This window comes from Procambarus clarkii, chromosome 21, assembly GCF_040958095.1.
Source record: "Procambarus clarkii isolate CNS0578487 chromosome 21, FALCON_Pclarkii_2.0, whole genome shotgun sequence".
Lineage (NCBI taxonomy): Eukaryota > Metazoa > Arthropoda > Malacostraca > Decapoda > Cambaridae > Procambarus > Procambarus clarkii.
Genome location: NC_091170.1, coordinates 8,676,365 through 8,701,637, shown reverse-complemented (window position 1 = coordinate 8,701,637; position 25,273 = coordinate 8,676,365). Strand labels below are relative to the sequence as shown.

General features: G+C 45.4%; 1 protein-coding gene across 1 annotated transcript in view; it reads right to left on the bottom strand.

The window, feature by feature from the left end:
• The window catches only part of LOC123748436 (uncharacterized), a 283,872-nt gene that overhangs the window by 6,651 nt on the left and 251,948 nt on the right, over positions 1–25,273 (bottom strand). Inside the window, exon 14 of the mRNA XM_069328429.1 lies at positions 10,187–10,302. Coding sequence (XP_069184530.1) covers positions 10,187–10,302 — 116 coding nt within the window. The remainder of the gene's footprint in view (positions 1–10,186; positions 10,303–25,273) is intronic.

Here is a 25,273-nt window from a genome sequence, read left to right as displayed (position 1 = left end):
CACGTGCAGTGAGTCAGATTACAAGTGTGTGATTCACTCATTATTGTGCAGTGATATACGGGGAAATTATACCAGTGTTAGTGTCGCCCTGACCCCCGCCCCCACCCAGCGCCCAGGCCGGGAAGTACCTTCTCTCCCCCTCCTACCCACCCCACCACGTCGCCTCCCCACCCACGAGGCCACCTTGCCACCCGGCCATAGAAGCCGGGAGGCTCCCATGTGTGTCTACGCCACCCACCCACTCAATGTATACCCACATATTGTGTAGTGGGTGTATACCCACACTTCGTATAGAGATGGTATATGTATTACCACTCATCTGAGTAGTAAGAGCCACGGCCAGCTGACTATCCCCCCAGCCTCCAACCGCCGCCCACCCTCCAGTCTCCACCCGCCGTCCACCCTCCCGCCCAGCGCCCGCCCATGTCGCAGCTCTCAACAGACAGCCAGGCTTCTCCAAGCCAAGATGAGCCATCAAGCAGGGGTAGACAAGGTAGATGTCAGACGTGTGACAGGGTATGCTATATCCGGTTGAGGGACGATAATGTGCGCTTTCATTACCACAACGGAGCCAGGTGTTTGGGTTCTGGGCGCCCTCCCAGGGAGAACACCAGTCAACAGCCCACACTGCCCGTAAGGCAAAACACCTCCCAGACCTTCATTCCCACAGAAAACTTATTAGAAGCAATTAAAGCAACATCAGCCAGAACCTTGCAACACATCCCTAAAGCAGCCCGCCCCCATGCAGCAGCCAAATTATCCGCCCTCCTGAGAAAGGTCAACGACTCTCCTGGAACGACCCAAGCATGGCACAACCTCCTAATGTTTGGCAACATATGTCTAGCCACCCCTGCAAGGAGAGACAAGACTTTAGCTGCCTCAGTCATCAAAGCTATAAATGATTTTCCCAGGGAGGACAACCAGGTGCGCCTGCCCACTCGCGCGAGAAACACCCACGGCAGGAAGAGCAACAGTGCCATATCCGAGACATCAAAAATCAGCACATCAGTCACCAAGAAAATAGAAGAAGGAAACACTATTGGCGCAGTAAGAGTCATCACCAGTGAGGACTCAATTGCCGACAGAGATGCCGCAACAGCTCAAGCCCTAAGGGAGAAACACCCACCCAGGGCTTCGCGTGAGGACGACATTGTACAAGTGGGGGCTACCGGAGCAGAACCTCTCTGGGTGGCTGAATCTGTGGTCCATAAAGCAGCCATGTCCTTCCCTACAGGATCAGCAGGTGGGTTCACAGGTCTAAAACCCAACCACCTCAAGCAAATGCTCAACCCTGCACTGGGTGACATTGCAAAGAACCTCTTGGTGGAACTAACCAGATTAACCAACACATGTCTAGCTGGCAACATACCAGCGACCATAAGACCTATCTTTTTTGGAGCATCTCTCTGTGCTCTAAAGAAAAAGGATGGAGGGATCAGGCCAATAGCTGTGGGCAATTCTCTCCGGCGTCTCGTCGCAAAGGCAGCTGCAAGAACAGTTAGTGATGCAGCGGCCAACATGCTGAAGCCAAAACAGCTCGGGTTCGGCATTCCACAAGGGTGTGAGGCGGCAGCCCATGCAGCTCGAGCCTTCATCACCAACATCACAGACGAAAAGGCTCTTATCAAGCTAGATTTCAAAAATGCCTTCAATTTGGTGCAGAGGGATGCTGTACTCCGTGCGGTTCATAGTCATTTCCCTTCCCTCTACCCTTTTGTACATTCATGCTACAGTATGGATCTTAAGCTACTTTTTGGCGAACATGAAATTGACTCGCGAGAAGGCGTCCAACAGGGTGACCCCCTCGCTCCTCTCCTTTTCTGCTTAGTCATCAAACAAGTCACAGAGGTCCTGTCCAGCGAGCTTAACATCTGGTTCTTGGATGATGGTACCCTAGCTGGTTCCCAAGACTCCCTCCTGGAGGACATCAGAAAAATCCAGGAGCAAGGTGCAGTTTTAGGCCTCACCCTGAACCCTTCTAAATGTGAAATAATATGTTCCAACCAGGGCATCGTAGAGAGAATAGAGGGTCTTCTGCCAAATATCCATAAAACTAAACCTGAAGACAGCACACTCCTAGGAGCTCCCCTGGGGTTGAAAGCCATCGATGAGGTACTTGATAAGAAAATCGCCGACCTTAAGAGGATGGATGGGAGGATTGAGGATATTGATGCTCATGATGCACTCTACCTCATCACCAGATGTCTGTCCCTCCCCAGGTTATCCTACTTTCTGAGGTGTTCACCATCTTACAGTAGCCAAAAACTATGTGAGTATGACCAGTTACTGAAATCAATGCTAGAAAAAGCCCTTAACCTCTCTCTTGATGACCTACAGTGGAAACAAGCCTCTCTTCCCTTAAGACTTGGGGGCCTCGGAGTTCGAACAGCAACGCAAATCGCTGTTCCAGCCTTCCTGTCCTCCTTATCAGCATCCGACGACCTTGTGAAGGAAATTCTACCTACCCACTTACATCAGCTGGCAGGTGTACATGATCCCAATTTTACATGCTGTGCAACAGAGTGGGCCTCTCGTGCAGGCCCATCACCTCAACCACCATCCCCAAAAGCCCACAAGCAATCCAGCTGGGATGTCCCCATTGTAGACCAAGTTGCTACAGAGTGCCTGGGTGCTGCAACAAGACAACACGACATTGCTCGCCTCACAGCAGTAGCAGCCCCACATGCAGGGGATTTCCTGTTAGCAACCCCAATGTCGGCAACTGGCACGCGTCTCACACCACACGCCCTCCGAATTGCTGTGGCCCTTCGCCTTGCTGCCCCAATCCACACCAGATATAGGTGTATTTGCGGCGAGGTGGTGGCTGACAGGTACGGCCACCATGGCCTACTCTGCCAAAGCACAGGGGGATGGCACTCGAGGCACAGTGAAGTTAACGACATCATCAAGAGGAGCCTCACCACAGCTGGATGCCCAGCTGAAAGAGAGCCCCGTTACCTAACGCCCCGTAACTCTGATGCTCTTATTGGTCGCTCGGATGGTATCACAGTGAACCCCTGGGAGAATGGCAAGCAGTTGGTATGGGACTACACGTGCGTATCAACCCTGGCTAACACCTACATTAACCTCAGTGTTGCACAACCAGGTGGCGCTGCCACCCACAGGGAAGCAGCCAAATCCCGTAAGTATAGAGAACAGGATCACCACTACAATTTTGTCCCCATTGCTTCTGAGACACTCGGCACCTGGGGTAAAAGTGCTACCAGTTTTTTGAAGGAACTGGGTTCTAGGCTCATTGAAACAACAAGGGACCCTAGAGCTGCCAGCTTTCTTTTCCAGCGCCTTAGCGTGGCGATACAGAGGGGAAATGCGCACTGCATCCAGGGTTCCTGCCCGCCATCTGAGGAGCTGGAGGAACTCGACAACCTATGATAACCATCTTTGTAACCTATATGTAACTTCTTTTTTGTAACAAAGTTCAAATATATATGTGTACATACAAAAGAATGGGGGTGGTAGGAGAAGATAATAGTTGTGTTCAGTGAGAAACCACAAGGTCTCCTCTGAATACTTTTTATTTTCTTCTCCGAGGCTATGGGTCCCCACATTGGCACCAGAGGTGGTACCCTCACAAATTTATATATATATATATATATATATATATATATATATATATATATATATATATATATATATATATATATATATAATATGTAAAAAATATAATAGTATATTCTATTCTTCCTTGCACAGATTTATGAAAAGGCACGAGCAACTCAGCTCATCTCAGGCAAATTCTTAATTCTTTAGGAATTAGTTATGAAAGATGATTGGTTGACCTTTTGACACCATTGTTCCTACAACGCTCCGCTCTTTCAACGCTATCAATCACTGCATCAATTTTTAAGCTTTTGTTCAATGAAAAGCCCTGTTGATATGGACGCTCTCTGAATGATCGTTTTCGATATTTATAGACCGGTTGCATATAAGATCGAACGCGTCTGGTTAGCCAAAAATATTTCACATTTGATTCTTATCAAATCGTGAGAAACATAGCTTATTCAGCAGATATTCACACCACTACACTCAGTGTGGTCAACATTATATATATACACCGAGAGTTGTATGTACATTCACCTAACAGTGGGCTTTAGGTGTGTATACAGAGTTTATTTCTGTACTGGACTGTGAATTCAAGACTAATTCTTGTTTAACTGTTCAATACGGCTCTTCCGAAGTGGTCTTTTTTTTAATAACCAATCATGTAGTTGAAAATCGGAGAGCTCGACAATAAACTATTTACATACAGGAGCTCAGCCACAACAACACCTTCCGACTCTTAGCACTTCACAACCCACCGATTCAAGTGTTCTTGTGCGTGCATACGAGACATATAGAGACGTAGAGCTCGCCCTGTTCATGTTACGCAACGCGAGGCTTACCCGCATGTTTCCCACCACAACATGCTGTTATAGTGTCTGCGTATATACGCACACACACACACACACACACACACACACACACACACACACACACACACACACACACACACACACACACACACACACACACACACACACACACACACACACACACACACACACACATTCAGTTACTCCAGCAAATGCGGGATGAATTCAGTGAAGGACTGAGGGTAATGAGGGAGACAGTAGCCAACCTGCAGGATGAACTAAGGGCAGCAAAGGAGGATGCCTAAAGGAGACTCCTCCGCAATACCAGACACAAACCATACCTCAGGGAGATGGGAATGCTACTGTGGAGGGGACCACCACAACCCAGCTCTCATTTGCTGAAATGCTTAAAAAGAGCCCTGAAGCTAGGTCTGCAGTTAAGGAAGTTGCTATGGAAGTGGCTTCCTCTCAGGAAGCAGCTAGATGTACTAGCCGGATGATAGAGAGAAAAAGAGCAGTAGTAGTAGCAGGCATTAAAGAGCAAATATGGACTAGTCCAATGGAGCTGAGAGACAAGGACAAAAACACAGTAACCAAGATCCTTAGAGTGGTAAGGATGGAAGGAACTGACCAAAATGTTGAAAAGGTTTTCAGGCTTGGAAAGTACAACAAGGACAGAGACCGAATGATAAAGGTGGTATTCATGAGCCAAATCACGAAAGAGGAACTGTTAGCAAGGAAGAGTGGGCTAGCAAATGTTCAGAAGTTCAAAAAAGTATTCCTGCAGAGGGATATGACAAGGGAAGAGAGAACGCAGGCAGCAGATGCGAGGAAGGAGCGCAGGGAGAGAGAAAGGAATCAGAGTACCACAACTCCGAATCCTACAATCCCAGAGGGGAGTGGGGAACCCTCCTCAAACAGTGCAACAGCCACAGGGAGTGGGGCACCACCCCACATTCTTTCCAACAGATACCCAACCTGCCCCTTCCCCTGTCAGCCCCCCACTAAGTACCCACCTAGGGCACCCTTCCCCCACCCACCCCCTCCTCCCAATCCCCCCTCTCCTCCCACTCACCCCTCTCCCCAGGACCTCCCTTCTCCCCCCTCCCCCAAGCCCTCCCCTCTCCCACATGCCTTTCGTCTCTCCCACCCCCAAGCCCTCCATTCTCCCCCATCCCCCTAAGCCCCCCACTGTCCCCCACCCCACCTAAGTCTTCCCCTCTCCACCACTCCCCTAAACCCTCCCCTCTTCCTCTCCCACCTCAGCCCTCCTTTTCCCCCCACGTCCCCCGAGCCCTCCTCCCTCTTCTCCCCCCCCATCTCCCCTATCCTCCAAATCCTCTCCTCCCCCCCCCCCTGCTCCCCCAACCCTCGACCTCTCACCCCCCCAACCCTCGACCTCTCCCCCCAACCCTCCCCCTCTCACTCTCCCCCCCAACCCTCCCCCTCTCACTCTCCCCCCCTCCCCTCCCCCTCCCCCCCTACCCTCCCCCTCTCCCCCTCTCCCCCCCTAAGTCTTCCCTCCTCCACCAGTCTCCCCGTACCAGAACCCCCAGCTCCCACTCACCCCAGATCCCACAGGTCCCCCCCCCCCAGAGAAGCAGAAGAGAGTCAGTTTCAGGGTGATGTACTCGAACATAGATGGGATCACAAGCAAGACAAGTGAGCTAAGGGAAAGAGCACGAGAAGAGAACCCAGATGTAATCGGACTCACTGAAACAAAACTCTCTGGAATCATAATGAATGCCGTGTTTCCCCAGGAGTACACAGTAATAAGGAAAGAGAGGGAAGGTAGGGGAGAAGGCAGAGTGGCCCTACTCATGAGAAAGGAATTGAGTTTTAAGAAGATGGCTATCCCGGGCTGTGAGGGGTTCAGAGACTACATAGCAGGCACCATGACAATGGGAGTACCAAGAATAGTAGTAGCAGTAATATACAACCCTCTACCAAATGACAGAAGACCCAGTCAAGAGTATGAAAACAACAACATGGCAGTTAACACTATAATTGAGAGGGCATCCTCTGCTGCCTGTAGAAATAGATCCCACCTGCTCATCATGGGCGACTTCAATCACGGAAGGATTGATTGGGAGAACAAGGAACCGCATGGAGGCGAGGATAAGTGGAGAGCCAAACTATTGGAGGAGGTGACTAGAAACTTTTTAGCCCAGCATGTCAGAGAACCCACAAGGATGAGATGCAATGACGAACCAGCGAGACTCGACCTAGTCTTCACTCTGAACGACTCCGACATAAGAGAAATCGGTTTTGAGGACCCAGTAGGAATGAGCGACCACAGTGTACTGGTGTTTGAGTACCTGATTGAAGAAGGGTTATTGAACTCGAGGAGGGATACCGAAACCAAAAGGTTAGCATATCGAATGGGAAACTATGAGGGGATAAGAAAATTCTAAACAAATATAGCAAGGGAAACAGAGCTCAGTGGGAAAGACGGCGCAAGATATGATGGACTACATCACGCAGAAGTGCAACGATGCAGAAAACCTGTTTGCCCCAGTTCAAAAGGAAAACAGAAAAATGAAGATGAGAAACCCATGGTTTAATCAGAGATGTAGGCTAGCTAAGCAGCAAAGTAAAAGGGCAGGGAGAAACTATAGGAATAACAGGACACTGGAGAGCAGAGAAAGATACCAGAATGCGAGGAATGAATATGTCAGGATGAGAAGAGAGGCAGAAAGACAATACGAAAATGACATCTCAAGCAAGGCAAAGACTCAGCCTAAACTGTTGCATAGCCACATCAGGAGAAAAACAACAGTAAAGGAACACGTTATGAAATTAAGGATAGGGGCGGAAGGATTCACTACAAACGGCAAGGAAGTGTGTGAGGAACTGAATAAGAAATTTCAGGAGGTCTTCACCTTAGAACAAGGAGAAATCCCAGAGATAAGAGGGGGAATAGCTAACCAGAAACCACTGGAAGAGTTTGAGATTACCAGCGGGGAAGTAAGGAAGTGTTTACTAGAGTTGGATGTGACAAAAACTATGGGCCCAGATGGAATCTCCCCTTGGATACTAAAAGAAGGAGCAAAAGAACTATGCCTACCACTCTCCATAGTGTATAACAAATCACTGGCAACAGGGGAACTGCCAGATATTTGGAAAGCAGCTAACATAGTCCCGATATACAAGAAAGGGGATAGACAGGAGGCACTGAACTACAGGCCAGTGTTCCTAACCTGCATACCATGCAAGCTGATGGAGAAGATTGTGCGAAGAAAGCTAGTGGAGCATCTGGAGCGAAGGAACTTTGTAACACAGCATGAACATGGGTTCAGCGATGGCCTCACAGGGTTACTTGAATTCTACGACCAGACAACAAAAATAAGGCAAGAAAGAGAAGGATGGGCAGACTGCATATTTTTTGATTGTCAGAAAGCCTTTGATACAGTACCACACAAGAGGCTAGTGAAAAAGCTGGAGTGAAAGGGAAGGTACTCCACTGGATAAAGGAGTACCTAAGCAACAGGAGGCAATGAGTCTGTGTGAGGGGTGAGGTCTCAGATTGGTGAGACGTTACAAGTGGAGTCCCGCAGGGGTCAGTCCTTGGACCTATACTGTTTCTGGTATATGTAAATGTTCTCCCAGAGGGTATAGATTCGTTTCTCTCAATGTTTGCCGATGATGCAAAAATTATGAGGAGGATTGAAACAGAGGAAGATAGTAGGAGGCTACAAGATGACCTAGACAGACTGAGTGAATGGTCCAACAAAAGGCTGTTGAAGTTCAACCCGAGTAAATGCAAAGTAATGAAACTAGGCAGTGGAAACAGGAGGCCAGACACAGGATACAGAATAGGAGATGAAGTACTTAATGAAACAGACAGAGAGAAAGATCTAGGAGTTCATATCACACCAAAACTGTCTACTGAAGCCCACATAAAGAGAATAACGTCTGCGGCATATGCGAGGCTGGCTAACATCAGAACAGCGTTCAGGAACCTGTGTAAGGAATCATTCAGAATCTTGTACACCACATATGTAAGACCAATCCTGGAGTATGCAGCCCCAGCATGGAGCCCGTACCTTGTCAAGCACAAGACGAAGCTGGAAAAAGTCCAAAGGTATGCTACTAGACTAGTCCCAGAACTAAGAGGCATGAGTTATGAGGAAAGGCTGCGAGAAATGCACCTTACGACACTGGAAGACAGAAGAGTAAGGGGGGACATGATCGCAACCTACAAAATCCTCAGGGGAATCGACCGGGTAAACAAGGAAAAACTATTCCACACTGGCGGGACGCGAACAAGGGGACACAGGTGGAAACTGAGTACCCACATGAGCCACAGGGACGGAAGAAGGAACTTTTTCAGTGTCAGAGTAGTTAACGGATGGAATGCATTAGGCAGTAATGTGGTGGAGGCTGACTCCATACACAGTTTTATATGTAGATATGATTGAGCGCATTAGGCTCAGGAACCTGTACACCAGTTGATTGATCTGTTGAGAGGCGGGACCAAAGAGCCAAAGCTCAACTCCCGCAAGCACAAATAGGTGAGTACACACACACACACACACACACGTGCGCGGGCGCACGCGTACGGAAGCATTACATAGAGGTATGGGTCTCGAGGTTGATTTATAGAACATTTGTACCCACATGTATTTCTGGCTGAATTGACCCTATGAATATAGGGTAAAATTATCTATAGGTTAAATTTATCGTTAGTGGATAGTGGAGCGCTATCTGCTATTGCCCTTTCCGCCGCAGCCTGTAGTGCGTGAGTGTGTGGGGGGGGGGGGTTAGTGTTGCATGTAATACACGCTGTTAATGAGCTGCAGCGGCTGTAGAACCTGTGATTAGCTGTCTGTTGTGTCTAGCATTTGTTACTCATGGTTTCTGGTGTGTAATGAATGATGCGCCGGATAAATCCTCTTTATACACCCCTTGAGCGTACATGCGTATGTACTCACCTAGTTGTGCTTGCGGGGTTTGAGCTTTGGCTCTTAGATCCCGCCCCTCAATAGTCAATCCACTGGTGTACAAATTCCTGAGCTCTAAGAGTCATATAATGTGTGTGTTTACTATTTGTATATCCAGAATCGAGCTATTAGCTCTTGTATCTCGCCTTTCTAACCAATTTAATTTTCTTCTATTATGTCTACTACATATATTTCTAACATACAATAATCACCAGGAAGCAGTCCGTAGCGGCCGTTTAACTCCCAGGTACCTATTTAATGCTAGATGAACCGGTGCAGCAAGGTGAAAGAAACTCTGCCCATTTGTTTCCACCTCATACACACCAATACACATTGATATGTATTGATAAAAACCTTAAAATATACTAAGTATGAAAAACTGAATTTTGTAATATATTTTTATCTCAACCTTGTATCAATGCAATGAAATATAAGTGAATGTATTTTCTAAATTTGTCATTAGTGGACAATTCCAGAAATCTGTCATATTTATTTCCTTTTTATCTTCATGTGTTCTTTAAAAAAATAACAAATGTGTATTGATGATTCAGTTATCATTCCCTGGTATGCCTACATAAGCAGGAACACGCCTGACGTACACTCTCTTATATCTGACTAACAGAACGAAATATTTACTCTTGATTTTTGTACATTTAGGAATGAGATAATTAGAATAATTATGTATCACAGAGAGGTTGATGCCAGTTATTAATTATCCAAGTAGCTTGCAATACTGACCTTACCTTATCAAGGAAATTGTATTATGGCTAATTTTAGCTGTATAAATAATAAATAAATAAATAATAATCATATAGCACGAGAATAAATAACATTGATGACAAATTGGATCAAACTAGACAACACAATTACCTCAATGTGATAGGTTTGTTTCAGTTGACCAGACGTGACCCCGGGAGAACACGTGACCCCGGCTGAGTCCGTAGTGACGTCATGGTAGTGGCAACCAATCAGCTCACTCGGCTCGTCTGCAAAGAGAGAAAGTAATGATTGAGTTTCAGACACGATGTTTTTGAAGTTGTTGGGTCATTAGATTAACAGAATTCCCAGGAGTAAGAGGAACTATCAGGGGAAAGCGCCAAACCATTAGGATTATATAGCACTGGGGAGGGGTCAGGTTAAGGATTGCAGAGGGGACGGGGAGGGGAAGGAATGGTGCCCAACCACTTGTGGACTGTCCGGGATTGAACGCCGACCTGCATGAAGCGAGACGGTCGCTCTACCGTCCAGCCCAAGTGGTTGAGGTTTCCCAGGAGGAAGCAAAAAATGTGCACATTTACTATTTGTATTGACTCTATCTGGACCTGCAGAATCGAGCTATTAGCTCTTGGCTCCCACCTTTCTAACCGTCGGTTGTCTAATGTACTGAGTCCCAAATTTTTTATTTTATTTTATGTACTACCTTACCTACCCAATGTCAACCTTGTACAGGTTTCGGGATCAAAGTGGCCGCGGTTCGGTCTCTGAACAGGCCTTCCGGTTGGTCGCTTGGTCATCCAGGCTATTGGACGCGGCTGCTTGCAGCCTGACGTATGAATCACAGCCTGATTGATCACGTATTCTTTAGAGGTGTTTGTCAGGTTCTCTCTTGGACACTACTCTCTCTCCCTCTCTCTCTCTCTCTCTCTCTCTCTCTCTCTCTCTCTCTCTCTCTCTCTCTCTCTCTCTCTCTCTCTCTCTCTCTCTCTCTCTCTCTCTCTCTCTCTTTCTCTCTCTCTCTCTCTCTCTCTCTCTCTCTCTCTCTCTCTCTCTCTCCTCTCTCTCTCTCTCTCTCTCTCTCTCTCTCTCTCTCTCTCTCTCTCTCTCTCTCTCTCTCTCTCTCTCTCTCTCTCACACACATACATACCCTGGATGAAGCCCTTAGTAACTAACTCTCGGGTACCTATTTACTGGTAGGTGAAAAGGAGCATCAGGTATAAGAAACTCTGCCGATTTACTTCTGCTTCAAACAGGAATCAAATCCGGTCCCTTAGGAAAGCGACTCCTGAGAACTATCCACTCAGCCCGTCCTTGCCTACTGTTACGAACCTTACCTCCTGTGGAGGTTGGTTTCGGTTGTAAAATGTTGGTGGACACAGGGAGAGTTTATTAGTATAAATCCCCAGCTGAGATCAGAGAGGCCGCGAGTCACCATTATTACTCCGCCCAGTAAAGTAGTGCCTTCTCAGCTGGAGATCATCAGAAATAATGCGAACTGGAATAGCATAACTATGTAAGGGAAAAATGGACTCTATAAAAAAGTAAGCATGGGGAATATAGTAAATAAAATCATTAATGTGTTTGATAGCATACGTAAAGAATAGAGTATTAAGTGGCGATGAGGCAAGAGAGGTGGACGCCATCTTGACTGAAGGGGGAGGTGTATCGCTGCCGACCGTTCCTGCTATTTGAGGGGTTTTCTCCGGCCGTTCAGTCAGATAAGCCTATCCTTGTCTATATCCAGGGTTGCAAGATTGGGTAGAGTAATATTACAGAAGTTGGAGAGGTTTTATAAGAGTCCAGGTTTCCTAGAGGCAAAAATATATGTGTCGTTGGATGATAGCGGTTTGTGGCTGGTTGCAGGACACCATGTATGGAACAGTGAGCCGTGGGGTGGTCAGAGCCTCTTGAGTTTATAATACATAGTAATCTTATGTTGTGAGGAAAACGCCTTGTTAAATGTATTCCTGTGTGACTTGTACGTATAAATTTGTGACGTGTGTACTAGGCTGTTTCCCTTACTCCTTATACTCCCTAGACAACATTGTAAGGACCACCACCACCAAATTCTCACTAGCTCTATGACAACAAAAACGTATCACTACTGATAACATCAGTAAGACACAGGCCGTGATATAATTGGGTAGCCTGTCCGAGAGCACCTTACATATTGAGCAGCCTGATAGAAAGCCTAATAAAAGTGGATAGCCTGTAGGTGTAACATGACATAAAATTGTGTAGCTTATTTTTTTCACTTTAACTTGTGTAGAAATTTAGAATATTTTTAATATTGGTATAATATGAATATGTGTTTTATTACTTATTTATGTACATTTTATAATCTTTATGAAAAGTGTTTTAAGAAATTTTTGTGCGTGTTCTCGAATGCAAAAAAAATTACCAGTTGACAGGGCAGTCAAATAAACTAAGCACTGTCCTTATCAGTTTTCAAAACAAATTCTCAGCCTAAAAAGAGAAAGGTGGGTGCACAATTATAAATTTGTGTTGGAGTGTGCTGTATCTTAGCACACTAAAAATGGACTTGGTAGCACAACAAATTGTCGACAATCCTTGTGTTGAGGGTTTGAAAGCGGCAAAAAAAAGTCTATCCTAGTGGCTGTTGGCAAGCACGATGGACTATTATTGCACATGGAATGGTGAACACGGAACTGCTAAGAGAAATATTGATACACTGGGTAGATGAGCAAATTCTCCCACAGGAAATATTAGAGCAGTCCCCGTCCCACCAGTGGATCAAATGTTGTAACTACAGGAAAGGTAGAGACTCAGGTGCAGTGGCAGGCAGACTGGAACTAAAAGAAGTTGCAGTTTGAGACAGAGCAAGCTCAGAAGAGGCTAGAGGCAGAGCAAGCTCAGAAGAGGCTAGAGGCAGAGCAAGCTCAGAAAAAGATAGAGGCAGAGCAAGCTCAGAAGAAGATAAGAGGCAGAGCAAGCTCAGAAGATAGAGGCAGAGCAAGCTCAGAAGAGGATAGAGGCAGAGCAAGCTCAAGAACTAGCTATGAAGAGGTTAGAAGTGGAGCTAGCTCAGAAAAAATAGTTACAGATTAGGCTAGCAGATTTGGGAATTAGATCAGAAAATACCGGTGTTGACGATTTAGGAACAAAATCCTGGGCAGTTAAAGATTAACAAAAATGTCAAGTTTCCTCTATTCTGTGAGTCTGACCCAGACCAATTCTTCATACATTTGAAAAGTTGGCACGGAGTATGGAATGGCCTGAAACACAATGGGTATCTCTTCTTCAAGGTCAGTTGGTGGGAAAGGCACAGAAGATATTTGCAGCTATGCCTTTGAGTAACAGTTTTAACTATGATAAGGTAAAAGCAGCCATCCTTACTGCTTATCAACTTGTTTCTGAGGCTTATAGGCAAAAGTTTAGACAACTGAGACGAGACCCAAGTCAAACCTTGGTAGAATTTGCACAAGAGAAATATCATGTTTAATAAGTGGTTAGATGCAGAAAAAATTAGGGATCTGGACTCTCTTAAAAATTTACTCCTAGTAGAAGAATTTTTATCTTGCATACCTTCTAATGTGGCTTTGTATTTGGCAGAGAAATTACCCAGGATATCTATGAGTTGGCTAAATTAGCAGATAAATATGAGTTGATGCATAAAGTAACTTTTAAAAATAAAATTCAATCAAATAGACAAGGATCTGGTCGAGCAGTAAACTCCTCAGTCAGATTTGGGACCCAAATGTAGCCAACAGCAGGTCAAGAACACTTTTCAAAGGTGCCAGGTGGTAAAGGAGTAATGTGAAACCCAAAGATGATCACACAGTAATAAGCCTCACCCAGAGTTGAAACAGTGTTCCTACTGCCGTAGGAAGGGTCATGTTGTTAAGAGTTGTTGAATTCTCCACCCAGAAAGTGGCCTATGGCACTCACAGTGTGATGGGAGGAAAACCAAATGTGTAACAAAAATAATGGGAAAAAAGCACTTGCTATAAATCATTTTGGAGAGTTTATATCAAATGGAAAATTACAGTGTGCAAATGGTTTGTGGCATGATGTTAAAATTTTGAGGGATACAGGAGCATCCCAATCTTTATTATTAGAGAGTGTGTTACAATATATACAGTCTACAGAGACTGGGGAGTAATGATTATACAGGGAATCACAGGAGATTTCCAGACTGTACCCTTGAGAGAAGTAAACCTAGACTGTAATTTTATTAAAGGCAAAAGTTTAGTAGGTGTTAGTCCTAAATTACCAGTTGCTGGCATTGATCTAATTGTGGGGAATGATCTTGCTGGTAATAGAGTTAAAAGAGATGACCACCCAATAATGCTAACTAAGCCAGAGGTGACTAGGGCATGGACAGATCCTGAGGACAAGGTAATGTACCCAGCATGTGCCGTGACCCAGTCAAAATCAGCGTCTCAAATATCACAAACTCCCAATAATGTAAGTCAGAGACAAAATTATAGGTTAACAAATAAATAGTGAAGTGGATCTTTGTGACACTTTTATGGCCAAGTTGGAAGAAGCAGATGGGAACAGGATGGGAGCACCTCCACCAAACCTAGGAAAAGGGGTAGGGGAGAGTGTAGTCCAGTTACCACATCTGGTTCTTCACACTTGAGATCAAAATCAAATTTTATTATCAGCAAAGAACTGATCCTACGTTGACTGACTTGCATAATAAGGCAGTAACTGAACTAGAAGCAGAATCGGAGGCTATGACTTATTACTACACTAAGAGGTGTTGATGCGGAAGTGGAGACCTAGGAGCTCACCTGTGTCACACACTTGGGAGGTAGTTAATCAAGTAGTCCTACCGAGGGGTTATAGAGAAAAAGTGCTAAGTGTAGCCCATGATTCACCAATAGGCGGTCATCAGGGTATTGCAAAAACATATAATAAAATAAGCAAGTACTTTACCTGGCCTGGATTAAAGAAAGATGTCATCCACTATTGTAATGAATGTCCAGTATGTATAAAAACTGGCAAACCAAACCAGGTAATACCAAAAGCTCCTTTACAGCCAATTGTGGTAGCCGAGGAACCCTTTACCCATATTATTGTTGATGTAGTAGGCCCATTGCCTAGCAAGAGTGGTAATATGTATATCATCACCATGATGTGTCAGACTACACACTTTCCTGAGGCATTCCCTGTGAGAAATGCTACAACGAAAGTGGTAGTAAGGCACACAATAAAATTTTGTACTATTTTTGGTTTACCAAAAGTAATACAGACAGATAATGGGGCTAATTTCACTTCCAAAGGTTTTCAGCAGTTTTGTGAGGAGTTTGGCATCCTCCATAAGACATCCACTACTTACCATCCTGAGAGCCAAGGTGCTTTGGAAAGGATGCACCAAACCCTTAAGCAAATGCTGAGAACCAGTTGCATAGAAACTGGCAGAGACTGGGATGATGGTCTTCCACTGATGCTCATGGCACTGAGGGATACTTATCAAGAGTCCCTGGGGTGTTCAACCAACTCATTAGTTTTTGGCCATGAGGTGAGAAGTCCACTAACCATCTTAAGAGATAAGTTGGTCGGAAATCCAAAGAGTGTTGTGCAGGTAAACTATATTCATGACTTACAAGATAAGTTAAATAAAAACAGGGCTAAAGCCTTAATTCATCTTAAAGAAGCTCAAGGAAAATGAAGGCACAGTACGATAAAAAGACAAAGCAACGACATTTTGAGGCAGGTGATAAAGTGGTGGTACTAATGGCACGCCAGGGACCAACATTGTTGCATAGGTTCCAAGGTCCTTATACAGTGATAAAGAAACTCAGTCCCACCAATTATGTAATCCAAACACCTGATCTCAAGAGAAAGGAAATAGTAGTGCATGTGAATAGGATGAAACTAACACAGAAGGGAACTACCAATACAAACCAGGTACTTAGTGTAGCCCATGTAGATGAGAATAATGGGAATGTGATTTTAATAGTGTAGCTAATGCTCATGTACCTTTTTTAGCAATGGGAGTGGTTGGATAATGTCCAGAAAATGGTGGAACATTTGTCATCAGAGCAGAAGCAGGCTTGGAGCAGTTACTGACTTCTCATGCAGACATCGTTGGCGATATTCCCACCCAGACTTCAGTTATTCACCACGACATCGAGGTGACGACAACCAACCAGTCAAATCACACCCATATAGTCAACCTACCAAGTTGAATCTCATCCGGAAAGAAGTCGACTACATGCTTCAACATGGATTGGTGAGACCTAGCAGCAGCAGTTGGAGTAGTCCTTGTATTTTGGTTCCAAAGAAGGATGGAACTCACAGGTTGGTCATTGACTACGTAAGCTAAATGTAATGACTGTGATAACTTTCCAATACCTAGATTAGATGATTGTATTGACAGTGTTGGTAAAGTACTGGAAATTCCTTTAACACCAAGAGCTCGAGAGATGAGTGCATTTATAACTGCAGATGGGTTGTATGAATTCACTGTAATGCCTTTTGGGCTGAAAAATGCCCCAGCAACTTTCCAGCGTCTTATGAACTTAGTGTTAAAAGACATACCACAATGTAGAGCTTACTTGGATGATATTGTAATTTTTCACAATAATTGGGAGGACCATATGAAAGGTTTGGCTAAACTATTAAAATGCTTAAAGGAGGCTAATTTAACTGCAAACTTACATAAATGTACTTTTGTTAGAGCTAGTATTTCTTACTTAGGATATGAAGTGGGAAATGGGAAGGTGTTACCACTCAAAAATAAATAAATGATATGTTAGAGTATCCAGTGTTGACTAGCAAGAAGGAGGTGCAAAGATATCTAGGAATGTGTGCTTATTATACGAAGTTCTGTAAAAATTTGCAGCAATTGCAGCTCCTTTGACAAACTTGCTATGTAAAAATGTAAAGTTTAGATGGTCTCAGGAATGTCAGGATGCATTTACTAAGTTAAAAGGAATGTTGTCATCTGGTCCAGTGTTAGCTACTCCTGACTACTCTAAGCCATTCAAACTATATATAGATGCTTCGGACTGGGGTGCTGGTTCTGTGCTAATGCAAGAAGATGAGGAGGGTATTAATCATCCAATACATTACTATTCTAAAAAAATTACTAAATGTCAACAGAATTACTCCACAGTGGAGAAGGAGGCTTTATCATGTTGACCAGACCACACACTAAAAGTTGAAGGGACGACGACGTTTCGGTCCGTCCTGGACCATTCTCAAGTCGATTGTGATGAGGACAGGTAGGGACAGGCAATAAATAGGCAAGAGAGAGCTGAGGAGGAAAGTAAGGTGTAGGGGATAGTAGTAATAATGAGAACTGCAGAAGGTCTATTGGCCCATACGAGGCAGCTCCCATTATAACCACCGAAGGAGATAGTAATAGGAATAAGAAGAGGATAGCAAGGGAGCGTAGGAGAAGACAATGCACAGAAAAAGGGAGAAGAGAGAAAGAAAGAGAAAAAGAAAGATAAATGGAAGGGGTAAGCTTATGTTAAGTCACGTTTGTTAGAAAGATTAGAGCATTTGAGTATATACTGTGAAAGGGAAGAGTCCACAGCAACAAAGCCAGGACTCAAGTTCATGTTGGGTACATTATGTATAAGAGCCGATTCTACAAGACGGCGTCTGTGAAGAGTAGAGGCAGGAAAGATTATTTTGGAGGAAGACCAATCAATGGGATGATTAGAATCCCTCACATGGCAGAAGAGAGCATTGTTAGTGTCTGCAGACTTAACACTTCTCTTGTGTTCTTTAAGTCTGTCATTCAGTGTACGGCCAGTTTCGCCAAAGTATTGGAGAGGACAAGATGAACAGGAAATAGAGTAGACACCAGCAGCATTAGAAGCAGGAGGAGCAGTGTGAACTAGATTGCTACGAAGTGTGTTAGTTTGTCGAAAGGCGAGTTTAATGTCAAGAGGACGAAAGGTATTGGTAAAAGTTTTGAGTTCAGATATGAAGGGAAGGCATAGTACAGTGCTACTAGTGTTGGAAGCAGGTTTAGGATGAAAGAAATTTCGTTTAGCTTGAGAGTAGGCACAGTTGATGAAATGCAAAGGATAACCAAGGCGAGAGAATGATTTGTAGATAAAGGCAATTTCAGAATCAAGAAACTGAGGGTCGCTGATGCGTAGAGCGCGGAGGAAGAAAGAGACGAGGACACTTTTCTTAACAGAAGGAGGATGGTAGGAAAAGAAGTGAATGTACATGCCACTATGCATGGGTTTACGGTAGACAGAGAAAGAGAACCCAGACACAGAGCTGTGAACATGAACATCAAGAAAAGGAAGGAGGGAATTAGATTCCCACTCAACTTTGAAATGGATAGAAGGAGCCAGATTGTTAAGAGAGGCGAGGAAAGGCTGGAAAAGATTAAGGTCATGAGGCCATAAAGCAAAAATGTCATCAACATAGCGAAGCCAGAGAGAGGGACGAGTATCAATAGAAGGAAGAAGAACAGTTTCGAAGTATTCCATGTAGAAATTAGCAAGAACAGGGGAGAGAGGGGAAACCATAGCGACACCGAAAGTTTGAGTGTAATATTTACCGTTGAAAGAGAAAGAGTTAGATTCAACACAGAGTCTAATGCGATCGAGGAAAACGTCAGTGGGAAGTGGGAGAGGAAGGAGGCCCTCTGACGCCTTCTGTCTAAGCAAAGAGAGTACGTCATCGAGCGGAACATTAGTGAACAGAGAGTCGACATCAAGACTAAGCATCTTACAAGAGGGTTGCAGACGCAGTCTTTCTATGAAGTCCTGAGAGTGACGAAGGTGGGCAGGGGAAAAAGTGCCAAGGTAAGGTGTCTGGGTTTTAGCGAGCCAGGAGGCAAGAGGATAGCTGACAGAGCCCCGTGAAGAAATGATAGGACGAAGAGGAACATCAGGTTTATGAGTCTTAGGAAGACCATAGAAATATGGAAGAGAAGGGCAGATGACACGGAAACGTTTAATGAGATCAAAGTCAGGAGGGCAAAGACTAGAGAGCTGTCTTAGTTTGCGGTTAAAGGAAGTTTTGAGGCGATCCAAAGGGTTAGAAGTCTGAGGAGCAAGTCCTCTCCAATACTTTGGCGAAACTGGGCGTACACTGAATGACAGACTTGCGTGCGGTACTTGCATTTAAATAGTCAGTCCTTACTACGTGCTTGCTATCGCGGGGAAGGATACTGTTTGCAGTATTTACGAGGGTGTCCAGCTGCTGGACACTTTTCATTACCAGAAGACTGGCAATGTTGATGGCATCAGGGTACTTCCTGCAAGATTCAGAGACTCTTAAAGCTCTTCTAAGGTCGTTGGTTGCTTCACATACCAGTAAATAGTGAAGTAGTGACTTTTCTGGGATTGTTTTGCAGAAGGCGCATTCCCACTCTCTGTGTTCAATAAATTCTCAGTTGCATCTGTAAACCTTACAAGTAGAGATGTAGACATTTGTAAGTGTCAGTACACTTCACTCTACGATTCACCTAACACCCTTAATCGTAGGGAGCAACGAGGGGTAGGGTGAAGTGATTGTGGCCTGACTCTGGCTTCTGGCTGTCCGCTAGGTCTTACATCTTCCCTCTGAGTCAACGGAGGACCATCGAACAGTTGTATGCTCGAAACCGAATTCATCAGAATGTTGATTACTGGTGTCAGCTCCCGAATGAACACAGCCTCATGTATACGAATCTTCCTACAATCGTCAGTTTGTGTGATAACATGCCATACACACGGTATGATCACACAGTATGATCACTGGTTAATCACACGCAATAGAAGGGTCTCCTACGATCCTATCTTGCCTCTCAACTGTCAATCAACATTCGTACAATATGTGTGTGTGTGTTTGTGTGTGTGTGTGTGTGTATACTCACCTAGTTGTACTCACCTAGTTGTGTCTGCAGGATCGAGCATTGACTCTTTGATCCCGCCTTTCGAGCATCGGTTGTTTACAGCAATGACTCCTGTCCCATTTCCCTATCATACCTGGCTTTAAAATAATGAATAGTATTTGCTTCCACAACCTGTTCCTGAAGTGCATTCCATTTTTCCACTACTCTCACGCTAAAAGAAAACTTCCTAACATCTCTGTGACTCATCTGGTTTTCAAGCTTCCATCCATGTTCCCTCGTTCTGTTACTATTCCGTGTGAACATTTCGTCTATGTCCACTCTATCAATCCCTCTGAGTATTTTATGCGTTCCTATCATGTCCCCCCTCTCCTTCTTCTTTCTAGTGTCGTAAGGCACAGTTCCCTCAGGCGCTCCTCATACCCCATCCCTCGTAGCTCTGGGACGAGTCTCGTTGCAAACCTCTGAACCTTTTCCAGTTTCATTATATGCTTCTTCAGATGGGGGACTCCATGATGAGGTGGCATACTCTAAGACTGGCCTCACGTAGGCAGTGTAAAGCACCCTAAATGCCTCCTTACTTAGGTTTCTGAATGATGTTCTAACTTTTGCCAGTGTAGAGTACGCTGCTGTCGTTATCCTATTTATATGTGCCTCAGAAGATAGATTAGGTGTTACGTCCACACCCAGGTCTCTTTCACGCGTCGTCACAGTTAGTCTGTTCCCCTTCATTGTGTACTGTCCTTTTGGTCTCCTATCTCCTAGTCCCGTTTCCATAACTTTACATTTGCTCGTGTTGAATTCCAGTAGCCATTTCTCTGACCATCTCTGCAACCTGTTCAGGTCCTCTTGGAGGATCCTGCAATCCTCGTCTGTCACAACTCTTCTCATCAACTTTGCGTCATCCGCAAACATCGACATGTAGGACTCTACGCCTGTAAACATCTCGTTAACATATACAAGAAATAGAATTGGTCCCAGCACCGATCCTTGTGGTACTCCACTTGTTACTGTTCGCCAGTCCGACTTCTCGCCCCTTACCGTAACTCTTTGGCTCCTTCCTGTTAGGTAGTTCCTTATCCATGCTAAGACCTTTTCCCCCACCCCTGCCTGCCTCTCGAGTTTGAACAGCAGTCTCATGTGCGGTACTGTATCAAAGGCTTTTTGGCAGTCCTGAAATATGCTGTCTGCCCAACCATCTCTGTCCTGTCTTATCCTCGTTATTTTATCATAGAATTCCAGAAGGTTTGTTAGGCACGATTTCCCTGTCCAGAACCCATGTTGATGTTTGTTCACAAACCTAATGTTCTCCAGGTGTGCAACCAGTCGTAGCCTAATTATTCTTTCCAGTATTTTACAGGGGATGCTTGCCAGTGATACAGGTCTATAGTTAAGTGCCTCCTCCCAATCGCCTTTCTTGAAGATCGGCACGACATTTGCCTTCTTCCAGCAACTGGGCAATTCTCCCGACATAAGTGACTCATTAAAGATTATTGCCAGAGGCACACTAAAGGCCTGCGTTGCTTCTTTTATTATCCACGGTGATACTTTGTCTGGTCCAACTGCTTTAGTTGCATCTAGAGTTGTCAACTGTTTCATTACCTCCTCTGCTGTCACCTCTATATCCGATAGTCTTTCATCTAGGGTAACCCCTTCCAACAATGGGAGCTGCTCAGGCTCGGTAGTGAACACTCCATGGAAACTGGCGTTCAGTGCCTCTCAGATTTCCTTGTCACTTTCAGTATATGCCCCCTCTGATTGCAATATCGTTCTCATAGTCCTTTTCCGATGTTCGTCTTATGTTAATGTAATCGTTCCTAGCTCTGTTGCATCTGATCCAACTTCTGTCCTTTGTCTTCTGTACTTCCTCCACTCCCGCCTGCATGTCATTTTTGCTTCCTGACAATGTCTATTAAACCATGGGTTATTATATTCCTTCTTATTTTTTCCCTTTATTGTTGGTATAAATCTCTCTTCGGCCTCCTGGCATTTCTGTATGACTAGGTCCATCATATCTTGAACTGTTTTTCCTCTAATTTCTTCCTCCCACTGCACTTCACCCAGATAGTCCCTTATCCTCTTATAGTCCCCTTTCCTGTAGTCAACTCTCCTTTCCCAGATCTCTTGTCCCATGGTCATAAGTTTGAATTCCATAATGTAGTCAAAGACTAGGACACAATGGTCACGGGCCCCTAGAGGTAATTCATGCTCTAAATTCTCGATATCTTCTACGTTCTGGGTGAAAATCAGGTCTAATAGGCTCGGTGCATCTCCTCCTCTTTCCCTTGTGTCTTCCTTCACATGTTGTGTTAGGAAATTCCTGTCTATAACATCTACTAATTTTGCTCCCCACGTTTCGTGCCCACCATGGGGATTCCTTGATTCCCAATTTATCTCTCCATGATTTAGGTCCCCCATGATCAGCAGCTGTGTGTGTGTGTGTGTGTGTGTGTGTGTGTGTGTGTGTGTGTGTGTGTGTGTACTCACCTATTTGTGCTTGCGGGGGTTGAGCTTTGGCTCTTTGGTCCCGCCTCTCAACTCGTCTGTGTGTATGTGTGTGTGTGTGTGTGTGTATAAGGGTCTTTCTGTGTGTACAGGGGTCTGTGTGTGTGTGTGTGTGTATACAAGGACTTATATGTATGAATACATGGATCTGCAAGTCTATACACACTTGTCTTCGATTAGTGTACAATGGTTTTTTATGTCAGTATATAAGTTACTGTATGTGTATGTGTGCTATACATGTGTATTTGTATCATGTATCTCCGTTGCTGATGGTGTTCAGAGCGAGTCAGTCTTCACCCGGGCAAAACTTAAGGCCAACATTGTTAGACTTTCCCAAACGTGAACTGAAATGAAAGTTTGTGGTCGTATACGTATTGAAGCCGTGACTGGACTAGAAAATTCAAAGGGAAGGTGGATATGATGGGTGGTGAAAAGGAAGGAGCATGTGATGAATAGTGAATAAGAGAAAGTGTACATGTTAAAAAGTGAATAAGAGAAAGTCTGTACTTCCGTACTGTACTGTAAGGGGGGGATAACCTAGTTCGCCTACCTCTTCGAGCAAAACACACCCACCGCAGAAATGGTAACAACAATATACCGGAAACGTACGAAATCAGAGCACAAATCACCAAGAAAATTGAAGAGGGAAATACCGCAAGTGCTATTAGAGTCCTCACCAGTGACGAGAAAATTGCTCCTCGAAACTCATCCACATCACGGGCCCGGCAAAGCAAGCACCCACCCAGAGCCCCTCAAGGCGACAACATCGTTCCGCAACCAGCCGAGACCATTTCAGACCCATTAACTCTTGGTGAATCAGAGGTCTACAAAGCAGCCCTTTCTTTTGCACCGGGGTCACCAGGCGGCTTTACAGGATTAAAACCTCAGCACATCAAGCAAATGTTAAATCCTGCAGTTGGTGATGCTGTACAAGATCTTCTTATGGAACTCACAAGGTTCGTCAACATGTGCCTGACTGGTGATATACCTGAGGTCATCAGGCCCTTCCATTTTGGTGCTTCCCTCTGTGCTCTCAAAAAGAAGGACGAGGGGAATCAGGTCAATCGCTGTTGGCAACACTCTCCGACGCCTGATTGCCAAGGCTGCTACGAGGGTTGTCAGCCAGCAAGTGGCTGAATTGCTGAAACCAATCCAGCTAGGACGTGGAATCCCCCAAGGCTGTGAAGCGGCTGCCCATGCAGCACGAGCATACATCACCAACATTTCTGATGAAAAGGCCCTGCTCAAATTAGACTTTAAGAATGCCTTCAACATGGTAAGAAGAGATGCAGTACTTTGTGTCGTGTATCGCCATTTCCGGCCCCTCTACCCGTTCATACTATCGTGCTACAGTGGTGAGTCAAAACTGCTCTTTGGTGAACATGAAATCAGGTCATGTGTAGGTGTTCAGCAAGGTGATCCTCTTGCTCCCCTTCTTTTCTGCTTAGTCTTAAAAGAAATCACCGAAAGCTTGTCCAGCGAGTTCACCATCTGGTTTTTGGATGACGGCACTATAGCTGGCACCGTAGACCACCTCTTGGCAGATATCAGGAAAATAAGGGAGCAAGAAGTAAGCCTGGGTCTCGTCCTGAACCCTTCCAAGTGTGAAGTAGTCTCCTGCAACCCAGACATCGTAGCTAGAATAAGGTCTGCCTTGCCTGGAGTCAATGTCATTAGGGCCGAGAACAGCACCCTCCTTGGAGCCCCCTCGGGACTAACGCCATCGAGGAGATCCTTGACATGAAAATCACAGACCTTAGGAGGATGGAAGACAGAATAGGTGACATTGATGCCCACGATGCTTTATATCTCCTCACCAAATGCCTATCCCTTCCGAGGCTAACCTACTTTCTGAGGTGCGCCCCATCTTACGACAGCCGAAAGCTTGAAGAGTACGACCTCTTACTGAAGACCATGCTGGAACAAGTTGGTAACCTCTCCCTCATCGAATGCCAGATGAAACAAGCCACTCTTCCTGTTAGGCTTGGTGGCTTGGGTGTCCGCCCCGCCACCCAAATTGCTGTCCCAGCCTTCCTGTCCTCCTCCTCAGCATCAGATGACCTGGTTAAGGAAATTCTACCTGACACCCTGAGTGATGTAGCGGGGATACAGGACCCCCACTACACGGAATGCAACACGAAATGGGGTGCCATGACAGACCCAGCACTCAGACCTGCCATGCCGAAAGCCAAGAAACAATCCAGTTGGGACAGCCCCATTGTAGACAAAGAAGCCACAGCTTTGCTGGAGGCAGCAACAACCCCCAGTGATCGTGCTAACCTCATAGCTCTGCAGGCTCCCCATGCAGCGGATTTCCTTTTGGCAGTCCCTATGTCTGCGACAGGCACACGTCTTGATCCGCAGGAGTTCCGTATTGCAGTCGCTCTCCACCTTGCTGCCCCTATCCACACTGTTCATAGGTTTATTTGCAGCGAGGCAGATGCTGACGAATATGGATTGCATGGCCTGCACTGTGGAAAATCTGGTGGTTGGCACACTAGAAACGACGAAGTCAATGACATCATTAAAAGAAGCCTTGGCTCTGCTCAGTGTCCAGCGGAGAAAGAGCCCCGCAACCTACTGAACCGTGACTCTGTTAGCTCTGCCGGCCGACCAGACGGAATCACACTGCGACCGTGGAAGGGTGGCAGACAGTTGGCATGGGACTATACTTGCGTATCCACCCTGGCAACCACATACATCAACCTCTCTGCCGGTACAGCAGGAGCCACGGCGACACACAGAGAAAGACACAAGTCAGCCAAGTACAGGGAATTTGATCAAAGGTACAACTTCGTTCCAATAGGGTCTGAGACCCTAGGCCCATGAAGAGAGAGTGCAAGAAGGTTTCTTAAGGATCTTGGTTCCGTACTCATTGACACCACAAGAGACCCTAGAGCGGCAAGTTTTCTCTTTCAGCTCCTCAGTATCGCGATCCAGAGGAGGAATGCCCG